This window comes from Telopea speciosissima, chromosome 10 (assembly GCF_018873765.1).
Source record: "Telopea speciosissima isolate NSW1024214 ecotype Mountain lineage chromosome 10, Tspe_v1, whole genome shotgun sequence".
NCBI lineage: Eukaryota > Viridiplantae > Streptophyta > Magnoliopsida > Proteales > Proteaceae > Telopea > Telopea speciosissima.
In genome coordinates, this window is record NC_057925.1 from 48,545,446 (window position 1) to 48,568,430 (window position 22,985).

The 22,985-nt window shown below is 36.4% G+C and overlaps 1 protein-coding gene across 1 annotated transcript; it reads left to right on the top strand.

The window, feature by feature from the left end:
• On the top strand, positions 1 to 22,985 carry LOC122643046 (inactive beta-amylase 4, chloroplastic). The gene is made up of 10 exons (XM_043836675.1): positions 1 to 338; positions 8,954 to 9,082; positions 10,423 to 10,672; positions 12,916 to 13,136; positions 13,217 to 13,294; positions 13,378 to 13,537; positions 16,357 to 16,610; positions 19,074 to 19,143; positions 21,798 to 21,866; positions 22,294 to 22,985. The coding sequence occupies exons 1-10, from the start codon at positions 112 to 114 to the stop codon at positions 22,444 to 22,446; spliced, it is 1,611 nt and encodes a 536-aa protein (XP_043692610.1). The 5' UTR covers positions 1 to 111; the 3' UTR covers positions 22,447 to 22,985.

Consider the following 22,985-nt stretch of genomic DNA (forward strand, 5'->3'; position numbering starts at 1 on the left):
AGAGAAAGAGAATCCGGAAATCTAAATCGAGCTTGAATCTTCAAAAATGAAAACTGCAGAATTCTCTTTGTGGTGGTTCTGAAACGGAAACCTGTCTCGCTGGTTGTTTCGATGTTCGAGCTTATGCGACAAAACGATCAACCGATCAAGATGGCTCAGAATGGTGGAGTCGCGGCAATCGCCTACAAATGTTCTGAGAGGAGAATATACAGTTTTAGAAAAGTTTTATTTGACAAGAGAAAAGCTAGGAAAAACCTCAAAACTATTTCTGTGATACCTCTGTTCAAGAAGGGTCTGTACAAATGTGGATCTGCTGTCGGAAATTGCTTCATTTTGGGGTGAGTTTGAACTTCGTACATCCTCTTCTTCTTCCTCGCCCCTCTTATTTGGGTGGGTGAGGGGATGGCTTTAACTTTTTTTATTTTATTTTATTGAATTTCTATTTATTTCTTGAGAAATTTGTGGTAGAGGATCTTTTAGCTGAAAATTATTAAACAATTAACCAGAAAAAGAAAAAAAGAGAAAGAAGAAAGAGGCTTCAATGGAACACTAGCACTTTTCTTTTGTTGTTTGTTATACAGTGTCTTAACTATTGAAAATCTCAGAGATATATCAAGTTAATTTTGTTCTTTTAGCTATATTACGTGAAATTGAAGAGGGTGAATGTGGAATTAGACCGGGGTGGATAATGCAGATAAATGATTCTGCAGTACTAGACTGTTATGTAATCAATGTTTACTTTTGAATAATTGATGGATATACAATACGGAATGATTGTAAGCTAATCATGCTTCATAGAGTAGAGTGCTATGCAATGAAGAGACGGTGCATACATAGCATGCTTCCGAAGTTTTCAAAGTACTTCCATCAGGGATGCCCCCCTCCCAACCAATTTTGGATTAACGGATTGTGCATGCTTTCATAATTTCTCCAGCTAATCATATGACTACTCTGGCATTTGTCTAGCTTTTGTTGCGTTTGGAAGGTAAGAAGCTGCCACATCTTTAAGGGCAAACGTGCCAAAGTTGTCAAAGTTTCAGAGCAGATGTTTTTTTTTGGGGGGGTGGGGGTGGTTCTCATCCCCCTGCTCCACCTCTCAGATTCTCCATTCTAATGTATGTTAGCAAACTTTAGGTTTTGTATTTGAATAGGAGCACTTCATGTATATTGTATACTGCCATTCTAATTGATTTTTATAGCCAATTTGAGGTTTGAGGCATACTTATATAAGCTCCCTTCAACAACAACAACTCAGCCTTATCCCAACTAAATGGGTTGGTTATATGGATCCTTTTTCTCCAGTCAGCTCTATTCAGAGCCACACTTGTTACCGGTCCTAAGCTATGCATGTCTCTCCTCACCACTTCTCCTAGAGTCATTTTAAGCCTACCCTAGGTTCTTTTAGCTCCTTCGATCTGAATCAAATTCCCCCCTCCGTACTGGTGCACTCAAATGCCTCCATTATTGCACATGTACATGTCACCTCAAACAACTTTCTAACAACTTATCATGTATTGAGGCTACTCCTAGATTAACTCTAATTTGTTTTATCACTCATCCATCTGAACATCCTTGTTTGTTTCAGCTATATTCTAAGTTTGTTTCTATGTTGTTTCTTCATTGCCCAACATTCAGCTCCATACATCATTGTTGGCTGTATAACTGTCTTATAAAATTTTCTTTTTGAGTTTTAAAGGAATACGTTAGTCACACAACACTCCAGATGTGATTGCCTTCATTTCATCCACTCTATCTTATTCTTTGTTCAACATCATGCTTTATTTCTCCTTCCTTATTTATGATTGAACCTAAGTACTTAAAATTTTCACTTTGCGGCATCTCTCTATCATCAATTTTCACCACTCCGCTTTTAATTCTATTGTTACTAAAGTTACACCATATACTTTGTTTTTGTTCTACTTATCGTAAAACCTTTTGATTCCAAGGTTGATCTCCATAATTCCAATTTTGCATTTATCCCTACCCTTGTTTTATCCTCCAAAACAATAACATCAACAAAAAGTGTACACCAAGGGATCTGATATTTAATGCCTTTAGTCAGCTCATCTATAATTAGCATAAACAGAGACGCGCTTAGAATTGATTTTTTATGTAATCCAATTGTAAGTGGGAATTCACTACCCTTTCCCCCCACTGTTCTTACACTAGTCACTACTCCATTATACATATCTTTAACTACATCTATATATTTACTTGAAATGCTTTTCTTATCTAACACTTTCCAGATTAACTCTCTAGGGACTCTGTCATATATTTTTTCTAAGTCAATAAATACCATATGGATATCCTTCTTGCATTCTGTAAATCTTTCCATAACTCTCCTAAGCAAATAATAGTTAATGTAGTTGATCTTTTGGCATAAAACCAAATTGGTTATCTGATATATTAGTTTCTTGTCTTAGGTGGGTTTTAGTTACTCTCTCCCATAATTTCATAGTATTGCTCATACGTTTTATTCTTTTATAGTTATGACAACTTTGAATATCACCGTTATTTTTATAAATTGGAACCACAATGCTTTCCCTCCATTCATTTGGCATTTCTTGTGCTCATAATCTTATTGAACAACTTAGTTAGCCAATTTATCCCACAAAATCCTAAGCTCTTACACACCTCTATTGTGGTACCATTTGGACCAAACCTTTTCCTATTTTCATCTGCTTTAAAGCTTTATGTACTTCAGATGTCTTATATCCCGTATATATCTAAGATTTGTGGTTTCTTAATAGTTATTAGACTCTATTACTTGTATTGTTTTCATTTATGTTGAGAAGTACTGTTCAATTGACACTGTTCATGTGAACAGTGATTTGGTTGATATGTGTATCTTCTATTTTCCTAGTCCTAGTTGGAGTCCTAGTTTCTAATTATGTCAAGTCCTAATTCTACTGTGAGTTGTTTGTCTTAGTTTCAGTTTGAGTTGTTAGTTTTAGTTCTTTTCCTATTGTAACTTGGAATCCTATCATGATTAGGAATTCCTAATCTGATTAGGAGTTCCCCTTTCTATTGTAATTTCCCCTTTATTATAAATAGAGGGGCTTACCTATCAATTAAATAATTCAAGCATTACAATCAATTCTTCTTCCATCTTCTCTTCTCTCTCAAGTTACTGGTTACAGGTCCTAGGTTTTCTACATGGTATCAGAGCACTAACCAGTTGCCGGTTTGAGAGTCGTTTTTAGTTTTCCGGTTTTGTATGGGTTTCATATATCGAAGATGAGTATTTGATGAAAATCAATCATTACCACTCTACGTTATTATGCATTGCGTAATACATTACTCTATCGATTTCTAGTTGCTACTATCATCGAAGATGGATTTTGTTTCGAAAGGTGGTTTCCGATAAGTCGAAAGGACAGTCCCCGAAGAACAAGGGGTTCTTCTACCGCCTTGCAATTTTCTAGACGAGGGAAGATTATTTGCTGTTGTGTCGAATCTGCTGGAAGATTTCTGGGTCTTTTCTATTGCTGCTACCGCTATCATTACTACTGGTTGATAAAAATCCTGTGGCTGCTATCTTGCGATTCCTCATACCAGAGGACGATACTCTATTTTTTTTGGGAGATTTTTCTTCCCATTGATTTCTGGTTTCCACCACGTTTGGCCAGCAGATCTGTTCCAACTATTGCGGCATCATTGCCCTCTATAAGAAAGTCACTCGACTGGTATTTGGGGTCCATCTGACTCCCTGATATTTGGTGGTGCAAAATCACTTCTGTTTTTGACTCTCGACTGGTGTTTTTGGAAGATTTTCTCTGGTTTGATACCTACTGCTGCTGTATTTGTTGCTGATGTATGCTGCTGGTTTATGGTTTATGATCTCCCTGGTCTTTGGGTTGCTGCTATCTACTCAATCTACTGATAGATTGTATCTGCCCTAATCGATTTGGTGATTGCTGCCTCAAGTCGATGCTTTTGCCGCTGTCGATTCTTCGAAGCCACCTCCTTTCCGCCTTTGACTGCTGCTATGGTTCTGGTATTAACTGGATTGAAGGATTGGTCGATGGCTGCATCGATTCTGCCCAGATTTTTGAATCAGTTCTGTCCTGCAATTGGGAGATTGTAGATTGGAGTTTCTACTGGTTCTTCCTTTTTGAAGATTGATCAAGTCTCTTCTCTTCTCTCTCTAAGGCTACTACTGATGATCTGGTTTCAAGGGTTGATTCTTGTTGGCTTCGATTCCCTCGACACTTCCTACTTTGGTTACCGCCCCCAATCTTACTGCCATGGTGTTCAAGCCTCTGTTCCAGCAAAGTGTTTGGGTTTGCCTTGGGTGTTATGTCGTGGAGAAGAAGGGTACTTCAGCATAATGACAAGTATGCCCATTTTCATTATGAGTAGAGTCCTATTCACCCTCTTATGGTATTAGATTTACGTAGTTAACCACTAATCCTTTAGTTATTTGGTTTCCCCTTTACTGTTTGGTTAATTACAACTATGCCATCTTCACTTATCCTCCCTTGTCCTTATTTTACTTTTCATTCCCAGTTTACCTTTTTGCCTAGTTGGGTTTATAATTGGATTTCAATTTAATTGCAATTCTGCCATTCCCCAACTAATAAATGTTAATTCCCTTCATGTCCCCTTGCTTCATTATTTTCCAGTAACCCCTTGACAATTCTGGTTATTTACGGAACTGCCATTACTTTTTAATACATTCCCCTATTTGACTACCCAATTGACCTTTGAAAATTCTGGTTTATTACCAGTTTGCCCTTTGGCTTGGATTGTTTTTAAAAGTGGATTTCCACCAAATTACAGCCATGCCATCTTTTTTTTTCCAACACCGTTCCCTTTCAATAATTCTAATTCCCTTCATATCCCATACCTTTGGTATTTACCCATAACATCTTTGGAAACTTCTGGTAAATTACAATTTTGCCATTCCTTCCTTTTTAATTACCCTTAGCACCTCTTGGAAAATTCTGATATATTATGTTTTTGCCCTATCTCTTACATCATCTCTGTTATGTCCACGTGTATTACACGTGAGGGGGGGATTATGTATAATACACCTGCAGACATTGTAGAACACAGAATTTGCAGGAACATTGGTGCAAAATATAGAAGATCAGTTTTCTCCACTATTGCCATTGGGTATCCTTCGTTATTGGGTTGAGTTTGCCGTAAGGGGGAGATTGAAGTATTGAAATATTGAAGATATTTGGTTGTTGCCTCTCTGAGGACACTTTCGATTGGGTTGATATAGTTTTTTTTCCGCTGCCTGATTCAGTTTGTTTTCCCTACTTGCTGCTCTAGTTATTTCACTTCAAGATTTTATGTCACTATGACAATCTGAGATTCATCACTGGATAGCTATTGAAGATCGTTGAAAGCTGCCTTTTTTGGAAGACATTCCAGTCCCGGTTTGCTGATCATGTTTGTCCAAGTTTTGAAGATCTATTTTTTCAAGTTCTTGAAGGTTTATTTGGGAGCTACATTCATCTGTCAAGCTGGATTATACTACAACTTAGTTTTTTTTCATTTTGTTCAAGTTGGGCATTAGTACCTTGTATGCGCCAACTTGAGGGGGAGTGTTAGCATTATTAGTAGTTCTTTTTTCTTTAATTCAAGCTGAATCTTCTTTCTTTATTTATTTGTATAATCCAGCTTGAGGGGGAGTGTTGAGAAGTACTGTTCACGTGAACAGTGATTTGATTGATATGTGTATCTTCTATTTTCCTAGTCCTAGTTGGAGTCCTAGTTTCTAATTATGTCAAGTCCTAATTCTACTGTGAGTTGTTAGTCTTAGTTTTAGTTTGAGTTGTTAGTTCTAGTTCTTTTCCTATTGTAACTTGGAATCCTATCATGATTAGGAGTTCCCCTTTTTATTGTAATTTCCCCTTTATTATAAATAGAGGGGCTTACCTATCAATTAAATAATTCAAGCATTATAATCAATTCTTCTTCCATCTTCTCTTCTCTCTCAAGTTACTGGTTACAGGTCCTAGGTTTTCTACAAGTAGGTTGTAGAAATAGTTTTTCTATCTCTCTTTAATCTCTTTATCACTTATTAATACATTACCATCTTCACTTTTTAATGCATCTAATATGATTGAAATCTCTACTCTTTCTTTCCCTCGTTTTTGCTAGTTTATAGATATTTCCCCGCCTCCTTTGTGCTTGAATTGTTATGGAGGTCCTCATCTTTCTTAGTCCATGCTTTCCTTGCTATCTCCTTAGCTTCATTTCGACAAATTTTTACTTTTTTAAATCCTCCTTGTTAGAATATTGGACCGTGGGGCGTTTTTGTCTTTTTCCCTATCCAACAGACTCTAATTAATAGAGTCGGTGGTATGGCGTTATGTATGTAATCTGTTCACTCCTTCTTTTATTATAAATAAAGAGGCTTGGATGTTCATTAATACATCCAAGCATTAAGCTCTAATTCTCTCCTATTAACACTCCTCATTTTTAGTCATTTTCCAAGTTTTAAAATTAGATTTCTTAGCTTGAATGGTTTCTTGAACTTCCTTATCCCACCACCAAGTTTCCCCATATGAATGTAATTTTCCTTTAGATTCGTGTAAAATATCTATAGCTACATTTTTAATATAAGTAGACATCTTGTTCCGCATCATATTAGTGTCTTCATCGTAGTCCCACCTTTCCCTGTGTTGTTAAATTATTTGTAAATGTCTTCAAGTTTTTTTCTTTAAGTCCACCATCTTATCCTTGTGCAAATAAATTCACGATTCCTACAATTCAACGTTTTAAAACACAAGTCCATGACCATTAATTTATGTTGCGTGGTTAAGCTCTCCTCTGGTATAACCTTACAATCTTTACAGAATAACCTATCTCGTTAGAAAGAAGTTTATTTGGCTACTATTTTGCCCACTTTTGAAGGTTATTAAATATTCTTCTTTCTTTTCAAAGCATGTGTTTACTATTGATACCGCAAAATCTAAAACTGAAGTCCCCTCGTTCCTATCTCTAAAACTGTATCCTCCGTGAATTCTTTCATAACTTCTACTATCTCTTCCAACATGTCTATTTGGATCTCCCAAGGATTTAAGTATCAATATCGGGTATCGTATCAAAGGGGTGATTTTAAGAGATGTATTGCACTATTGTATCAGAGAGAAGCAAGATATGCTAAAGATACACATGGAAATGGTTAATAAATGCATGAATGTGCTTATGATACATATAAAATTCATTTATGAAGCGTAAAACTCCTTATTATGCTATATGCAAATGTATATCAGCTTGATGCAAGGATTTGAGTCGTTAATGGAAAAAAAGAAGTAGATTTGAGCACCCAAAAAGAAACTGAGATCTGCAATTTTGCCATTTTTTTCACGTAAATTTGTTTCAATCTGTGATTTGAACACTATAAGCCCCCAAAACTTGTTGAAATGGTGAAGATTAGAGTCACTTTTTTATATTTAGACGATTTTTTCCAGCTCATAGCAAAGACAAAACAAGTTTCCAAGGCCTTCGGTTGCTCTCAGTTTCGTATATCACTTATGGTTTCTGTTTTGCAGGTTTAAAGGAGGCGTATCTTACCTGTATTGGACCGTATGGATTGTATTTTGATACAAACTTTAAAAAAAAAAGTATCGTATTGTTACCTACCGATACTGATATGTATCGGCTTATACAATACGATACCTACCGATACTTAAAACCTTGGATCTCCACCTATAATAACCTTTTCTTCTTGGTTAATTAATTCCTTGAACTACTCTATCCATATGTTCCCAAAATTAAGGGCGTACCCAGTGCACGAGCTCTCGCCACTACAGGGTCTGGGGAGGATCATAATGTACGCAGCCTCACCCCTGCTTTTGCAAAGAGGCTGTTTCCAAACTCGAACCCGGGTTTGGTGTAAAAGTTTTATAAAAACCCTAATTGGGAATCACCACTTGGTCACAATGGAGCAGCCTTTACCGTTGCACCAAGGCCCACCCTCATATGTTCCCAAAATTGTTTCTTAGTATTTTCATCTTATCCAATTTGGGGTGTGTTAGCATTAATTATATAAATTACCTCTTTTACTAACACAAGTCTGATGGATATTGTCCTACCACAAAATCTTTTAACATCTTCGACATCATTTTTAAATCTTTATCTACTACTACTCCCACCTCACTTCTATCCTTATTGTCCCTAGTATACCAAAGTTTATGGTCGTCTAATTCCTTAGCTCTTTTACCTTTCCATCTAGTCTCTTGTATACAAGTTATGTTAATTTTTCTTCTTCTTTTCATTATATCTATCAATTCCAAAATCTTTCCGGTTAAAGTTTATATGTTCCACGATGCTGATCTAATTTTATGTTTTGGGACTAGCTTCTTTACCTGCACTCATCCATGATTTGAGAACCCTTGCCTACTTGTCATCACAACGGGCGCCGAAGCATTGCATCGCTTACAGGGGATGCCTTATATAACCCTTGCTCACTTTCTGCTACACCCAGGTCATAGTGTAGCGCGTCGCTTCCAGGGAACAACCTAGCATAAGGCAAAAATTTATACTTCTAGAATCCATGCAAAAGGGTTTGGCTAAATTTTTTACAGTGCCAGCTGCCGACATGACGCACCAACCCTTTTCCTTTATCCAGGCTTGGGATCGACAACATAAAACCCTGGCGGAATTACTTATATAAGCTCCCTCCCTCCCACCCAAAATCTATGTTACCATATTTATAGAAATTTATTTATTTGAGATTTTCATTACTACCTTAAAATAATCAGTTCCTTTTATGTTTTGGAAATATTAATTATATGCATACAATTTTTACACCTATGAATTTGGGTGGATTTGTGGGTGTTCTATGTGATGCACATTCTGTTTCTTTGCAAGGTTTGCAATTTTCTTTGTTCTTTGTGATGCACATTCTGTTTCTTTGCAAGGTTTGCAATTTTCTTAAGTTATTATCATTGTGGAGACCTTAACTGTATGTTTGTTTTTCTATAATATGCAGCATGGCTTACAGAGAGAAATCCAGATCCACAATATTGGAGTCCACGAAACATAAGAGGGTTCCTATCTTTGTCATGATGCCTGTTGATGCATTTTGTGTCGATACTTCTGGGGTTCCAAGGATTAGAAAGTATGTTATTTTTCCTTGGATTGACTCATGTTTAATTGTTGTCGTTAAATATAAAACGTTACTATGTCAAGGTTTGGAATTTGATATTAATAGTAAATCATCTTGCAGCATGGAATTTTGAGAGTTTTGAAGAAAATTTTCATGTGATGTAAAAATAGGTGAGGCTACAGGGAATGTTAAATAAAATGGTTAGACGGGAGGTTCCCCCTTCCCTCCCCCCCAACACACACACACACGCGCACAAAAAAAAGAAGAAGAAGTTCGAGATATAAATCACTTTCTTGAATATTTGATTCATTAACATCAAAGTTAAGTATTTTGCTTTCAATCCAATAGGTTACAGGAAACAAATACAGAAAAATGATAAAATTCCTGCATCATGGTCCTCAACACACATGGAGTTCCAAGCCAGTTCAAACTCATCATTTCAGTTCTAAACAGGGCAGTCCTTGTACTACTACACTTGTTTACCACTTACAAGTTACAATATTGTATATCAGCCTATATTGTCACACATAATGCTGGCCTTCGTTCTTATAAATCTGGGTCATTACCCATCAGTGGGTACTTGTTACTTGTTAAACATTGTCATCAAAGAAGGATCCTTTTATGTCTGTATCCATAACATAATCCACTTCAAAATATAATAATATTTAGTTACTATAGCTTTAACTTACCTATTAAATCAACTAACTTCATAAGATTAAACATTTAGACTAATAAATATCTACCAAACTTCTCAAATTGCATTATCTGCTACTACTTTTCACATTATGTTTTATGCATAATGCAAGTTAATCTACCTTTTATTTATTTAAAGTTTTAATTAAATAAAAAAAAAGGTAATAACTTTTTTACCAGCTTAACTAATTTTGTTTTTAAGTGTTTTATAATAGTTTAACATCATGTATCTGTGATAAATTTGATTGAAGGGAGTTGTTTTTGCTATAGCACAAATGGTACTACAAGTTACACTAGAAAGTGGTTTTGGGACGGGTTTAAGATGGCCACCAAAATTGTTATTCATTTTATCAACATCAGTGAATTTTTCCTAACTTTTCTGGTTGTTTGGATTTTTAGAATTCCCCAGGTAATTCACATTGTACGAGTGGAAGTAGCAAAATATAGGCAATTTTTTTAATTTCTGCTGAAAAATTGGACCATTGTTAGAATCTCTCTCTCTCTCTGTGATATCCATTTAGAACACTTAGGATGGCACCATTTACAAGTATTGGAAATGTATATAAATGACGTTCTCTATTTCCTTTTTTCTTTTTGGCCTTTATTTTCTTTACTGGTGACGTAGAAACCTTGTATATGTTGCTTCTTTGTTGTTTCAGAGTCAAGGCCTTAACTATGTCTCTAAAAGCGCTCAAGTTGGCAGGTGTTCATGGAATCGCAGTAGAGGTTTGGTGGGGCATTGTAGAGCGTCATTCTCCTTTTTCCTATAACTGGTCTCTATATGAAGAGCTTTTCAAACTTATATCTCAGTCTGGGCTGAAGTTACAGGTCACATTGTGTTTTCATTCTAATGTGCATTCATCTTCCAAGGGAAAAGGGGGTGTCAGTCTTCCACTGTGGATTCTGGAGGTAAGCATATTAAAGTTTATTCATTTTGGAAGCATTGCGCACATGGTTTGAGGAATTGGAATAGGATTGTCGATTCAGTTGAATCGGATTGGAATAGACCGATTCGTACTTGATTTCTAGGGTTCTGGCCGATTCCTGATCGATTCCGGCCGATTCCAGCTGGATCAGAATCGGAATACATAGAGGCCAATTCCACTTACTTGAACCATCTGGACTCTCAAGACAGTATTGTAAGACGTTGGGGATATGAAGGGGGTGAAACTCATTATAGGACTGGTCTGCTTAGGAGATCTCCTAAGATAAAATTCTATCCAGTTAAATGTTTCTCACCATACTTAAATGGAATTCTACCCACATAATAGAGTTAATGTTTAGAAAACTTGGAATTTCCAGAATCGCAGGTGAGAACAATAACCAGATTTAAGAGAAATTTAATAGCTTAGTCAAGGCAGTTCAGAGAGGCCTGAAATTCTGGTCGAGTATTCAATTTACAGTGGTAAGCAGACTTGTAAAGTTTGAAAGAGCTCTGATGGTCAGATTCCAAGTTATTGAGGACTCCTGGAAACAGGATTCTTGAGTAGAAATCCCAGAACTGCAGAACCAATGGCAGGCTTTAGGGTTCTAAATCAGAAACCAATAAATGTACTGATATCAAGGATTAATCATTAAACAGAACCAGAAATCAGAAACAGAAAATCTAGAATTTGAAGTAGACTTGATGTAGGAGTTCTGAAATTGATTAAATTTTAATGGTTTTTGAAAGCAAGAACTGAACCTATAACTAGAAACAAGAAATAAGAATAGTAAATAAAAGTTGAGAAGGGCAGAAGTCTATCTATCAGAATAGTATATCAGCAAAGCATAACAAAATTAAAGAAAGTATAAAAACTAGTAGACGCAGGGTAGGAGAACTTCAGAAACTAAAATGGCGAAGATAGGAGAGATGATAGAAAGAGATACCAATCATGAATCAACTTGATTGCAGGCTTGGAATCCTATCAGAGCCTAACCTGGAATCCACCACGCCTTCATTACTGAATCCAAGCAGAACTTGGTCTGAAATCCACAAAACCAGCAGAAAAAGTTTCTTCATTTATTCATTCATAAAATTGTTGGGTTAGTCGGTAGCCCTTACACTTTGTAGCAGAATGCACTTTTAGAAAACCAGAACCAAGAAAGGAAGAGAAGAGAGGAGTGCTGTCAAGAGTGATCGAACTTGACTGCCTCCGTCACAAAGCCTTTATTTATATAAAATAAATTACAGCCAAAGGGGGGATTCCTAATCATATTAGGAGTCCTAGTTACAATATGAAATATAGAATCTAAAATAGAAACTAATCCTAAACCAACACAAATTAGAAATTAGAAACTAGGACTAAGCAATCCTAATTGTAAACCACAAATAACAAGAGACACATAGGAGGGAATCTCGATCAGAATATTCCATTATTCTAATCGAGATTCCCTTCTCCTATGCTTGATATACTTCAACACACTTTAGTTATGGAGTTGGGTAAAACCCCCTCAGACTCAGTACAGGAATGGCTAAGCCGTTCCTGATCAGGAAAAGAAAACAATTCAAAATAGACTAAAACACCTCCCAATAGATGGCTGTGATTGGGTGTCCGAAACTAAGACTCTGAGAAAATAAAGGAAATAGACTGAAAACTGGATTGGATTTATGGTAACCTAATCCAGCCTGAGAAATAACAATTGAAATTTGAATAATAATGAAATAAAGAAAATAAGACTCCAAACAAGCCCCACGATTCTTGTAAGGAGAACCAGAAACTGAAAAATGCTGGAAAACTGGGCCATACTTGAACCACAGGATATTTTGACCTGGTCGTCTTCTTCCTGCGATTGTACTGCAACTTATACTTGGATTCTGCATCAATCCTCTCTTTTTTAGCAAAAGTTTCAGCATCTTTCTCCATTATAAGAAATGCTAGATTGGATGGAATATACCAAGCGATCAAAATTTTCGGTGTGGCTTTTGTAGGTGGGTCTTATAGAATGATGGGACTCAACCCCTTGGTATGCACCACATGCTACTGTGCCATTTGTAACCTGAGCTTATGGTATTCTTGATTAGTAGCTTAGATTTCACCTATATGCTTTTAATATGTGCCTAGTGCCTTTATCAAAGAAGGAAAAAAAACAGTTTTTTTTGTCTGAATCTTCAAAAATATGAACTGAAACCACAAGTCCACAAGCACTAATATGTTGCGTTTCCTTTTCAGATTGGTTATCTGAATAGGGATATCTATTATCAAGACCAAAAGGGGTCTTCAAATGATGATTATCTTACATTAGGAGTGGACCATATACCTTTATTTTGTGGTCGAACTGCGCTCCAGTGCTACGAAGATTTTATGTTCAGTTTTGTAAAAAAATTTCAGTCACTTATGGGAAACGTAATTGAAGAAGTAAGCATTGGACTTGGCCCTTCTGGGGAGCTGAGGTGATTGTTTTTCTTTTCCTAATTTTTTCTTTATCAAATTTGAAGCCTTCACAAAATTTTCTGACAATGTAGCTTATTAGGTACCCGGCCCATCCTTCTGATGATGCTACATGGAGATTTCCTGGAATTGGTGAGTTCCAGTGTTACGATAAGTACATGTAAGTCCTAATAATCTTTCAGCAGTATCTACATGGTCATTTTGGAATTTTCATTTTTGCCAAAAACAAGCATTCTATGTCAGGATGGAGGACTTGAAGAGGGCTGCATGTGAGGTAGGAAGACCTCAGTGGGGAGAAAAGGGCCCACAGAATGCTGGCCGTTACAACAGTTTTCCGACTGGAATACCGTTCTTTGAAGAGGGAGGAGAAAGCTTTCTTTCTGATTATGGTCGCTTTTTTCTTGTATGTATTTTTTAAACTGACCTCTTTTGTCTTTTCAATATCAGCTCCATAATCAAAAGCACAAAAATATGGTGCAAAGTACACTTCTCATTTTGGTGGTGAAGCATCAGAGCATGTGATGCCCACTCCAGATGTTCTCTTGTATCATCTGGTAAAATATTTACAGGTCAACATGTAAGGCTTTACCGAGTAGAGTTGACTGGGTAGAGTCTGGTTTGTCTAGTGATAGTTTAAGTGGGTGTGTGTGTTACTTAGAGAAAAAAGCTCGGGTGATAGTTTATATACTTTTATGATAAACATACATGGTTAGTACTTTTTTGATACTGTCACAAAATCAAAGTTAATATCTTCAGGACCAGAGAAGAAAAATAGAAGGAAACAACAAGAAGAAAGGAAGGAGGAGAAGAGAAGAGAACTGAGAGAAAAAGAACTCGGAGGAAATCCTAGTGCCATGATAGGATTCAGAATTGTCTCTATAGTGGCCTAAGTCCATTACTTGTAATGTATTAAAGAGTAGTACTAAAAGTCAAATTACAATTACAGCCAAAGACTAAGTAAATAACAATGACTAAAATAATTTCATATACTATGAGTACTAACTAAAGACTCCCCCTCACGGTAGAGTATTTTACATTCCCCCCTCAAGCTGGAGTATATATATATCAAAGGCTCCAGCTTGGAACAACAAGAATGAATATTAACAGTAGAACCAAAACCAGTCTTGAACATATGTAGCAGTCGTAGACGTGAGTGACCACATAGAGGATTTCATTCTGGTAGCAAACTAGCAATACCAACACAGGCATACTAATCATCAGCAGCAACAGTAGAGAAAAATCTTCATGTCGAATAAATCTAGACAACAATGAACAAAATAAGCGGTAAAGAATACCAACTGCAAGTCAAAATATCATAGAAACAACAACAATATCATAAGCTCTTCTCAAGGAAGGCAAATAGTAATCTGTACAAAGAAGGCAGATACAAGTGTAGCATAGTAGTAATCTTCATAAAGAAGACAGATGAAAGTCCAGCATAGGTTGCTGCAAATCACGGATTAAAGAGCAGCATAGGTTGTTGCGAACCACAGATAAAAGAGCAACATAAGTTGATGCAAACAACAGATAACAACATAAGGTAGCTGCGAACCACAATAACACAACATAAGGTTGCAGGAAACCACAAGAAAGCAACATAAAGTTGCTAGGAACCACAAGTAACAATCTTGTTTCCGCATACCACAAGTCAACATCTTCATAAGAATTTTTTTTGCTGATGAGTGATGACAAGAGCTGATGACACGAACAGATAAGCAGATGACAGTATGTTGATTAACGAGTAATAGTAATAGTAATAGATGGTCGGCATGGCGATAGGCTTTGCTTCTACAACTGGCTTCCCAGCCGTTGCAAACACTGAGCGAGAAGGTTAAGGGGCGCACAGCACAATGTCATTGCACAGGGATGCGATTCGCCAAGCTGGGGCAAACAAAGCTGTCCCAATATTATTATTATAATCTCCAAATAGATGATAATATTCATTCTCCCCCTCACGTGTAGCACTATATGTGGACAAACAATGCAGAGGATGATAGTCTCAATATCGCGGCAACCAAGGTACCCATAGGGCAAAAAAATGTCAGATTTGATATATACCATGATTCCACTGTAGTTGAATAACCATTAGCAGCATCTCCCGGAGTCAACTAGCACCCAGAACCACCAAAAAGCACAATCCACTTGACACAAACAGGGCATAATAGTAATAAATTAATAATCCAAAACCAGAGAGCCTGATGTCTCCCAAATTCTGGCCAAATGTTCCTTGCAGACAATAGCAGCAATCCCCAAAATACTGAGTTGACCTGACAACTGGTTTGCAATATATGTCATCCACAAGCCATAGAGGTCCTTCAAAATTATCAGACAGCAGCCGACCACGTTGCAATAGTATAGAAACAATATAATAGCAGCAATGGAGTCGCTATGGGCCCACCCGAATGTGAAAAGGCTCAATAATCAAGATGTAGTGGCAGTGTTGTAATTATGTGGAAGTTCAAAAGCTAATAAGAAATAGGGAAAGATGATAATGGAATCTAAATAATAGAGAAAGGAACAGAAGAAACAAGATGGAAACGGCATATAATGAAGGAGTCCAGAAGATCACAAACCAGCAGATAACAAAACCCTGGGAAATCCTAGTGCCAGGATAGGATTCAGAGTTGTCTCTATCGTGGCCTAGCTCCATTACTTATAATGTATTAAAAAGTCCTACTAAAAGTCAAATTACAATTAGAGCCAAATACTAAGTAAGTAATTAAGTAAATAGCAATGACTAAAATAACTTAACATAAACTATGACTAGTAACTAAACACTCCCCCCCCCCCCCCCCCTCACGGAGAGTATTTAACAGGTACCTTATATAAAGACTCAATATGGTGTCTTGGACTCTGTCAGTGGTGGTGATTCTCACTTGCCAAATGATTCTTTAATCACTATTTCATAATTGATAGTTGACAATACAAACTGGAATAAATGGTAAAAGTATGGAAATAGAAATGATTAATGAGTATAAATTTTTAACATAAATATCAGATTTGTACATATAATCTAATTTTATTAGGTTTGTAGATGTCAGATTTGCGGTATGCACAACTTTTTCTCTATCCGATGCTTACAAATCTTGGATTTTTGTGACAGCGGGTTATATCAAAATGTGGAAGGGGACTGATAGGGATCATTTTCCATGAACTTGACTCTTGTGATTATATTAAAAAAAAAGCTAAACTTTGTAATAGTGTTATTTATCTTTCTTATAGGAATGGTACAGTGGGAGGCTGATTTGTCATGCAGATGCCATTCTAGAAAAGGCTGCAAAAATGTTGAAGACATATCAAGATACTGGGGCAAATCCAGTTTTGTTAGTGGCCAAAATTGGAGGAATTTATTGGTGGTACCAGACAGATTCGCATCCGGCAGAACTAACAGCTGGTTACTACAACACAGCTCTAAGGGATGGGTACGATCCATTGGTTTCTGTGGTTTCTCGTCATGGAGCTGCTTTGCATATCTCGTGAGTTCCAGAATTAACTTGACTTCTTTTTCCTCGTGTTTTGAGACTATTGATGGATTGGGTCAAACTTATCATCCATTCTGATCTCGTGTTTTGAGGCTGTCTCATTTTATTTGTTTGAAAGGACTTTGGTTTTGTTTACTGTGATCCAATTATCTTTACATGTTCCAGATCTGCCTGACCTTACGTATATCTATTGATATACAAAAAACTCGTGTTTCTGGAATGATGTGGGAAAAGTAGATTGTTTTGACATATTTCTTGTATGACATGTGTAATTATGTAGAAAGAGCATCAGGTCTGACCACTGAATGGTTCCTACCTATGAAATGATCAGCTTGGTTGAGTTATTGATACCAATTTTCTTGAGGACTATCGGCCTGGATGGTTGAACCACAGTAAGACTATTGCCCTTTCCGGGAGAAAGGTACTTATAGTCTAACTGGAGTCCCAATAACCATTAAATTGTCAGTAGATTTTCCAGTTTTGATGGTCAGGACATTTGGACCTCTTGAACCATTGAGTAACTGATGTATCATTGACCCGTATGTTATTTATTTCATTATGGCAAAAGTTCCTCTGAACTGTGCGGTCAAATGTATCTCAGGAGTCAGGACTGCAATACCTAGGCGTGCCACCCTTATGTTATTCATTTCGTTATGGCAAAAGTTCCTCTGAACTGTGCGGTTGAGAATGTCTATCAGGACTGCATACTTAGTTGGGCCACATGGAAGCATGACATGGAAATTCCAATCATTGGATAGCTAGAGAATGCTTTGCATTGTCCACCTGTTATCTTTCAGACTCAAAATCAATCATGTACCCCCCACCGTTAATTGGTATGTTTCCCTGACTTTTTTCAGCCATCCATGTATTGGTATGCGCCGTTCCGTAGTCCTGAATTTTTCAATGCTTTATTTTGCCACTTGAACTCCTTCTGGCTGAAACTTGACATGTGAACAGGGGACATTGGGTCTACCTGTTCAAAAATTGCAGCACCATCCAACCTGCCATGTGGTAGATATTTTTACAGTCCAGAGATGCCCTCTGGATTATGCATTCCAGAAAAACCGCCCTCTTTAGAAGTTGAGGGGACTCGAAGCCTGGATCTTTTGGAACATAGAAAACCTGAAATAACTATGCCAGATTGCTTGTTTGACTTAGATGCTACCAAATTTGTTCATACAAGAAACAATTCAAAATTCATGAAAAACAGCAAAAGAAGGATTGGAATCCTGGGCCCTTCTTTTGTTTTGAAGTTTTAAAGTACAGAACACTGCTACGCGTACGATGTTTTCAATATATTGAATGTAAAGGATCACTAGGATTATAGACCACAGACCATTTCGCCTGAATGTTCTGATGCTGTCCAGTTAAAAAAAAAAGAGTTTGAGATGATGTAATTTTACTCTCTTTGTTTTGAGGTACAGTATTGTTGAGGTAAGATCGGTATTAGATCTGGATAATTCCTGGGTAATACTGATTATTGCCAGAGGATTGGCCAATTCACTGCATATTGAATTCAGATTGATCCCTCTGAGCCCAATGAAGATCAGACATTCTGCGTAGGGATCAGAGATCCTTGAAACCATGGGTGTGGATTTAATTGAGGCTATATTATTTTTTCAAAAGGTGGAAAAATATTTGTATTGATTGGTAATGTTAAATATGCATAAAATTGTATGATAATAGATATGTAAAACTGTATGTTGCATTCTTCTTCTCTGCTCTTTGAGCCTTTGTAGATTTTTTTTTTGTTTTTTTTTTTAAATTCTTGATATAACCATATGATGGAACATAAAATGCAATAAATGAGCTAATGTTCACCCTTATAAGTAGGGATAGCAACAATAATATGAATAGAAAAAATGTAACATTGTATCGTGACTATCTTCAATCAGGCCCTCATTTGGAACACTTATTGGCTAAACCTAAGCAATCTAACATGAGCTCCTGATTGAAGTTCTTTGTCTTTGGTCATATTTAGGTGAAAGGGACTATAAATGTGAACAAAAAAAGAAATGTAACCTTGTATCTTCATTCTTCAATCAGGCACCCACTTGGTATACCTATTGCTTGAACCTAAGTGAGCAATAACATAAGCATTTGATTGAATTTGCCAACCTTTGTACATAAGGTGTGAAGATTAGTGCCTTGCCTTGTCTGCCATGGGAAGTGTTGAGAATTAGGGTAATATTGTCGTTATATTGTGTTACTGCTGTTTAGTGTTAACTGTAAGAGTTATGGAGATTGAGTCTTAGTCTTACATTTAGATAAGTAGGGGCAGCAATGGTAATGCAATGTATTTTTTTCATATACTGGAATCACTACTCACAGTAATTCATCATTGCATTTCTTCCTGTGCTATCCCTCGGATACCAATAATTCATGATGGAATTTTTAGACTGCCAATAAGTCTCCAAACTTTTCAAAGATGCTGATTTTGTTGGATTTTGCTTGTAGCTGCTTAGAAATGATTGACAGTGAGACTCCATCTACCTATCTTTGCAGCCCTGAGGGTCTACTCCAACAGGTAAGATTTCCATTCTTACTGAGATTTTATATTTGGTTGTAATCAATTCCATAGTTTTCAAGGCGGCAAGGCGACCTAAAGCGATGGAGGGTCTAAGCGCTTAGACGACAAGGCGCCCAAGTGTTATTTTTTATTTCCCTTCTATTCTAACATTATTTAGTATGCTACAATATGTACCTTATATCATTAAAAATCAATATTAAGCCACATCAAGTCATAAAAAATCAATATTAAGCAACATCAAGTCATAAAACATCAACGTTAAGTAATCAAAAATCAATGTTAAGCCACATTAAGTCATAAAAAATCAACATAGAACTTGAAGACAGCAGAACTGAAGAAGCACGCTATAGGAAGTTTTAAACAATCAAAACAATTTGGTTTATATTGTTCTTAGAACATATGATCTTATCAATAAGTAATTAAACTGCTCTCGATTTAGAGAAATGTTCTTGTTCTCTAAGAAGTTTAACTGATCAAATGATTTTATTTTTAATGAGGCGTTATGTATTAGGTAGAACACAACCAGCTTTCCAACAAATCCAAAATTGCTTAAATCTGATTTATATTGAAGGAGTTATGTTCTAGTTAAACCTTATTTGGTGTGCGCGAATGCTGTTAAAATCGCTCTAAATGAAAATATTTTTTTAAATATCCAAACAAATGAATATTTTACCGCACTTTGAGTTTTTTGCAATATTTTACCATATTAAGATTTATGGAATTTTTAGATTTCAGAAAAAACCCAGCATTAGAAAGTTGAAAATTTCACTTACCGTAAAAAATTCAGTTTTTGTTATTGAATTGGGGGGTTGACTTTTTATCCTTTTGGGATTCGTTTTTTTTAACTATTTTTATTGGGTTCAAATAGGGGGTGTTTGCTTATTTATGAATAATATCTTAATATATCCAGTGCAAGGCGCCCTGCAATAAGGCGGCATTTGCCTAGGCCCCTATAGATCCGCCTCGACGCCTAGGCGGCGCCTTGACAACTATGATCAATTTATAATCTTTTGATGATTATATAACTACTCCTTTTAGTGAACTACTTTATAAAGTTTAGTGGATTATAGTTCAGTTGACCTTGTTGCTTTGAGGAGCTCTTTAGTTACTACATGGATTGAATTTCATCTTAAGTGGTTCTTTTTGGTGGCTCACCTAGATGGCTTTTCTAGGTAGCCTAAATATCTACCATAGGACAGCCAAGGTTGGACCCAAATTTTGTGGACAAGTAGACCCCGAGCCCCCCTTAATGCAAAAGTTGACCTTGAACCAAGGAAGACCAGTAAGAGATCGATTGCAGCTAGGATCAACACAATAAAGAAGAACAAATTGAATATAACTGAAACTTTATTGTTTTTTTTTCTTTTCTTCCTGTTTACATATGAAAGAAGAAACGTAAAAGGATAAGAAGAAGAAGAAGAAGGGGATAGAGATAGAGAAGGGGGGATAGGATCAGCTCTCTCAGCCCATCATCCTCTCACGCAGGGCCTCTCACCGTTGCCACGTCTCACAGCTTCAACCATAACTCTTTTCTCTTCAATCTCTGTCCTCTGCTCAGCCACTTATTTATAATAACCCAATACAAAGCAACCTAGTCCCCAATCAAATTAAGAGACTAGATAAATCTAGAAAAGGAAACTACTAATTCATAAAACCTATAAAATAGAAACTTCCTATAAAATCTAGTTGTCATACATCAAAATAGAAACTTCTACTTTAGAGAACAAAATAAAAATAGTAACAACCAGAAATTAGAAACTTCAAGGAAATAGAAACTTAAGCCTACTTTCTAAATATGAAAATAGAAACTAAACTTGGCAGCATTAGGATAGAAGCTTTCTTCACTAGATGGGCCCACAAGATCTTCTAAAAAGCATCCCCACACAAGGCAAATATGGGCTGTGAGTCTGTGACATTGTTTAGGTGAACATTACCATGAACAGTGTTTTGGTCTTGTTTTCTTCATATTTCAATCTATATCACCCTTGCCCACCTGTCAAGTTTCAGTCCAATCTGAGTTGGCCAGGTGGCAAAATAAAGCATTGAATAATATGGGATTACTATAAGGGTGCATTCCAATACATCATACTTTGATGGTTGAAAAATAAAAGGATGCATGAGAGGGTATTTGATTGAATTTGAGTGAAATTTGAGACATGGCTAAAATCTGGTCATTACCTAGGTATCCAACAGAATTGCTACACTTTCATGTGGCATTAATGTGGTCTGCTGTCAAAGTATGCCTCTCTTGATGGGCCGCTAAGAACTTTTTTCCTTAAAGTATTTATGGAAGAAAGCTGTAATAGTCTAACAAAAAACAAAAAAGCATCTTTGAGGACATTCTTTTCTTTCTTTCTTCTTTTTTTTTTTTGGGGTGGGGGGGGGGGAGGATCCTGTGCTGATTCTCTACTTTGCACCGTCAACATCTTGACACCTTGGAGATACCTCATTACAATTACACTATTCTTCAAAATTTAAACTTCCGTTTGGTGAATGAAATAGTAATCTATTTCACAAGCAATGTTTTTGTATACAAACTCCCATATCTAGATTTCTTTCGTTTTTTAGGGACTTTTTCTCAACTTATAACAGTTATGTGCTTCTTCTATTGCTTGTATTTCTTCTACCTTCATAATGGACTTTTCCTACAGATTCGTTCATTATCAGAGAAAAGCGTAATACAACTCACTGGGAGAAATGCTAATGAAAGATTTGATAAGGTACCATTGTTTCATTTCCATCCGGTATTTTCAATTTCTTTTTCTCCTGAAAGCAGATAAGGCATAGTTTTGCTTTTTACCTGCTGACGTGGATTAATTGATTGGAAGTCTAGAGCATTGAAATATGGATATAAACACAACAGTTTGAAGCTTTATAGTGTCTTATAAGTCTTGAACCCTGATATGTTAATATTAATAGAACCTCCATTTTTATGTTGATAATGGTTAAATGAATTTAATGCAATCTGTCTATTGGAAGAGCTTTCTATGTCCATTGCTTCCGACCACCTATGGAAGGTACCACGGTTGACCTTTATTTTATTCTTCCTTTCACTTTGGGTTGGTGGATCCCATGTTGATGGTGGTTGGCTTAAAATATTATTTTGTCATTTTTTCCCCGTTCATTCCAATCGTATTCTTCTTGCAGGCTGGACTCTCGCAAATAATTGCTAACTGTTACCATCCACAGGCAGAGACTGTACGGTCATTTACTTATTTCCGGATGAATGATAAGATTTTCAGGGTCGAGAATTGGAACAACTTTGTCCCTTTTGTGAGAAGAATGAACACAGCAATGTAAAGTACAGTAAAAATCAATTTAATATTAAACCCTATTTTTTCAATAATAAAAAATTTGTATCGTCATGCAAAGTTTAAAGTGGTCATGGGACTATTTAACTAAGAAAGAAAGAAGTGGTAGCAGGACGATGGGAAGGCCAAGGAACTTGAAGTGATGAGAAAAGAAGCAAGTAGCTATGAGTTGATGGAAGACGAAAAGGGCGTACCCAGTTCACGAGGCTCCTGCCACTCCGGGGTCTGGGGAGGGGCAAGTTGAAGGAAGACATGGTCCAAAATTCAATGGAATGGGATTCATGTGTAGGCACAGGTATTTCTTTAAGGGTTCTCCTTGGATAGTAGGTTTCAAGAACAAATTAATTTTTTTGCTTTTTTTTTTCCTCCATTTTTAAATGAAGATGGTAACTTCAAAAGTTTTCATATGTTTTGCCCACTGAGAGATATATCCTTGTATTTTAATGGTGCGTATTAAATGTTACATCAGATGTGTGGGTTGAATGAAGATAGATTTTGGCCAGGAACATATTTGATCATTGATGTGCA